Source organism: Citrus clementina, unplaced genomic scaffold, assembly GCF_000493195.1.
Source record: "Citrus clementina cultivar Clemenules unplaced genomic scaffold, Citrus_clementina_v1.0 scaffold_3, whole genome shotgun sequence".
Lineage (NCBI taxonomy): Eukaryota > Viridiplantae > Streptophyta > Magnoliopsida > Sapindales > Rutaceae > Citrus > Citrus x clementina.
Genome location: NW_006262339.1, coordinates 46,228,832 through 46,232,148, shown reverse-complemented (window position 1 = coordinate 46,232,148; position 3,317 = coordinate 46,228,832). Strand labels below are relative to the sequence as shown.

The 3,317-nt window shown below is 37.4% G+C and overlaps 2 protein-coding genes across 2 annotated transcripts; one reads left to right on the top strand and one right to left on the bottom strand.

Moving 5' to 3' along the window:
• Nucleotides 1-938, top strand: LOC18049108 (putative vacuolar protein sorting-associated protein 13F). Its single transcript, XM_006444388.2, has one exon. The coding sequence runs from the start codon at nucleotides 23-25 to the stop codon at nucleotides 776-778; it is 756 nt and encodes a 251-aa protein (XP_006444451.2). The 5' UTR covers nucleotides 1-22; the 3' UTR covers nucleotides 779-938.
• Nucleotides 939-2,425: 1,487 nt separating this feature from the next.
• Nucleotides 2,426-2,971, bottom strand: LOC18049107. The gene has a single exon (XM_006444387.2). It carries the CDS (start codon nucleotides 2,882-2,884, stop codon nucleotides 2,549-2,551), a length of 336 nt encoding a protein of 111 aa, XP_006444450.1. The 5' UTR covers nucleotides 2,885-2,971; the 3' UTR covers nucleotides 2,426-2,548.
• Nucleotides 2,972-3,317: the final 346 nt, after the last annotated feature.

Genomic DNA, 3,317 nt, shown 5'->3' with positions numbered 1-3,317 from the left:
AACGCTCTTAATTAACTTGTAAATGATCTCACCCTGCTCCGTGCGGGGATCCCGATTGCATCCTCTCATGGAGCCAAAGAGATCAAACACCATCGGCACAAATAATAAAAGTAATAACACCATTGTCGCAAATGAAGCTGATGATGACAATAAGAACAAGACCAAGATCAAAGATCATCATCATCATCAAGCTGGGCAGCATAAGCCAATGAAGAAGCGCGGGGCAATGCATCTCATTAGGGTTGCATTGTACATGCTACGCCGCAAATCAAAAACATCAGTGCACGTTGATTTGGCTTCCAAGGTTTTGGGATCAATGCGTTCATTGCGTCTCCATAGCAATAACAATGATAATAACAATAACAATAATCAACGACAACAACGTCCATCAAAAGATATTGAAACCCACGTGGCTCCTCCGATGATTGAACAGACGACGTCGTCGATCACTGAGGAGGTTCTTACTCCACCTGTGTCGCCATCGGCACCCAAGTCAATTGCTTCCTCTAGCTCTGTGGATAGCTTGAGCCAGTATGCTTCTGCCACGAATCTTCAAGAGCTTGACGCTAGCGAAGAGGAGGATGAGGATGATGATAATGATAATGGTGGGGATGAGATGATTGATGCCAAGGCTGAGGAGTTTATTACTCAATTTTATGAACAAATGAGGATTCAAAACCTTGAATACATGAAGAGTCACAAACAGATGAAACTGAAACAGGCAGATATATCAGTGGCTGATGGTGATGTGGGTGATGAATCATTTTTTTTTAATTAATATTATGGGTATGCAATTTTGCGTGCAAGCATTGTTCCCTCACGGGCGTTTCTCTTTTTTTCTTTTATTTTTTTCTTTTTCGTTACTTTCTTATATTGTCAATTTCTTAATTAGTGATTTGTGCCGGGATATGGATGGGCCAATCACCATTGGGTTGCTTATGAATGCCAAGAAAGAAAGAAATTTATGCATTGATTTGGTGTTTTTTTTTTAAATTTTATTTTAGCTTTAGCATCAGTAAACAACAAGATTGAAACATTGAATGATTTTTTTAGCACTGCATTTTCTCCATTTATTATTTATCATGTGTATCCTTCGTCATCTAATCGTTCTAATCGTGATAATGTGTATATATACATGACAAGCAATAAATAGTTAAAGAGTAATACTTGAGAGTTGAGATGCACAAAAGACCTTCAAACGAAGCATAGTCTTAAAAAATTTACGAATAAAATAGTAACTAAGGAAGAGGAAGATTTAAGATGGATTTCTATGTCTCTTCCAGTGTGTGATCTTGATTAATTTCATTCTATTAATTTTTTAATCTCATACTTGTCATTGTTCTACAATTCGAGTCACTATTTATTATTAATTTTTTTGACTTTTTGTCAATATATAATTAATTTACCCAAAAAATTTTGGATTGATGGAGTTAATTTCACAGGAGTTTAGGCCCACAAATATTCGAGAGAAGAAAGCAATTCCTCTATAATGAATTAATGATACAATTCTTTATCGATCCTTTTTCTTTCTAATTTGGAATTTGTACGGGATTACATGAATGCCCATATCCTCACCGGAAAGCGATGTTGACAAATGTTCCAGATACGACTTCTGAAACTTCAAGACTTTTGTGTTCGAATGCATGACCTAATAAAGAAAGCGCATTGAGGCATTATCAATAAGTCTGTTATTCAAATGAATATAACATCTGAATTCAAATTCTGGTCACTCTGAGGTGTTTGTGCCGTCGGTTACATCATTTGACAGAATAAACTACAGAATTGGGTCTCGCACAATTGGACTCATTCGAGAGAAGGACCAGAGAACGAGCAAACCCAAAGTTTAAAGATTGGGCTTTGGTGTTACAAAGTTAGCTGGGTAGGTGCAGCTTACGAAGACCTTCTGACTTTTGGTGACTTGGTTTGGTAATGATAAATAATCACTTTCGAAGGAACCAAATCATATGATTTAATCCCCATTGGAAAATTACAAAAAAATAAAGCAATACAAGGATACAACTGAATTACTAGTTCTGCTAAAGCCTTTTACTACCTTTCATTAATGGTGTATTTACTAATTGATAATCGAAATAAATTGAAATCAAAATGAAATATGAGAATTAAAATAAATTATTTATTTTATCTGTAGAAATAAGAATCAAAATGAGTTGTGTTGTTTAATTCTGATTTCAAATTTCAATTTCCCAAGTAAATACACCGTAACGGTGTAGATGACATCAATCTCACATGGTCCCTCTCACTCGAGTAATTTGACATGAAATTTTATGAAAAGGCAAAAACAAGAAAAAAAGAATAGACAAATCAATAAATAAATAGCCATATTTCAAAAATTAAAAGAAAAAGTCCACAACAAAACCAACTATAGAGAAGAGAAGAAAAGAAAAGACCTATACGAGTTCGACGACTACACACTCCCTCTCTCTTCGTCTTATCTAATTTAAGCTACTTCCATCAAGATCTTGCCAATTCAGCAATCAAGATGGAGGCCTTCTGACGTGTAATGATCACAGCTCCATATAGCAAAAAGCTAGCACCCATGAACGATCTGAAAGCACTTGTTCTTGATCCAACGTAGCCCTTTTCTCAAAGAAGCCTTGACTTTACCTTCAACAGTGTAGACCTTATACTTGGCGATCCTCTTCCGTCTCTTCATCTCAGGATCGGTGAATCCCCAAGGCTTTAACGACGCGTCGTGACTCTGCCGAGGCATGCGTGGCGGAATCTGCGGCAGATCATGAGTCGCGTAGATCTGATTACCACCAACAGCAGCGCTAGTAAAGCTCTTCCCACTAACGCTAACAATCTCCAGCCTCCGATCACCTCCGTATGGCCTCTGACCCGAGCCATACCTGTACCCGTCCATCTAAGTGACCGGAGCTTTAGATTCAGACGCGAGAGAGAGAGAGAGAGAGAGAGAGAGAGAGAGAGAGAGAGAGAGAGAGGAGAGAAGTGTTAGGGTTTATACTTTATGCAATGCGATTTAAGAGACGAGAGAGCCGGTTTCTACTGAAGGTTAAAACTGGAAAATAAAAATAATAAAATAAAGAACAGAAAGGTACTTTCGAGTTGTAGCAGGACCATTATGCGAGTGAGTTTTATGCTGGTGGTTCTTGTTCTATTGTACTCAATGCTTATTTTTTTTCCCTCCTTTTTGCGAATGCGAGGGATTAGCTGTGAAGAAATGTGGACAGCCTCGGTTTTGCTGATCTTTGGTTGGATGAATGTTTCTGTCTGGGCTCTGATTACTACACTTAATTATTACTACTTAATTGCTTTCCTTTAATTTTGTTGACCAA

Excerpts from the sequence above, each read along its gene's own strand:
- LOC18049108 (XM_006444388.2), top strand. The coding sequence starts at position 23 with ATGATCTCACCCTGCTCCGTGCGGGGATCCCGATTGCATCCTCTCATG.
- LOC18049107 (XM_006444387.2), bottom strand. The coding sequence starts at position 2,884 with ATGGACGGGTACAGGTATGGCTCGGGTCAGAGGCCATACGGAGGTGAT.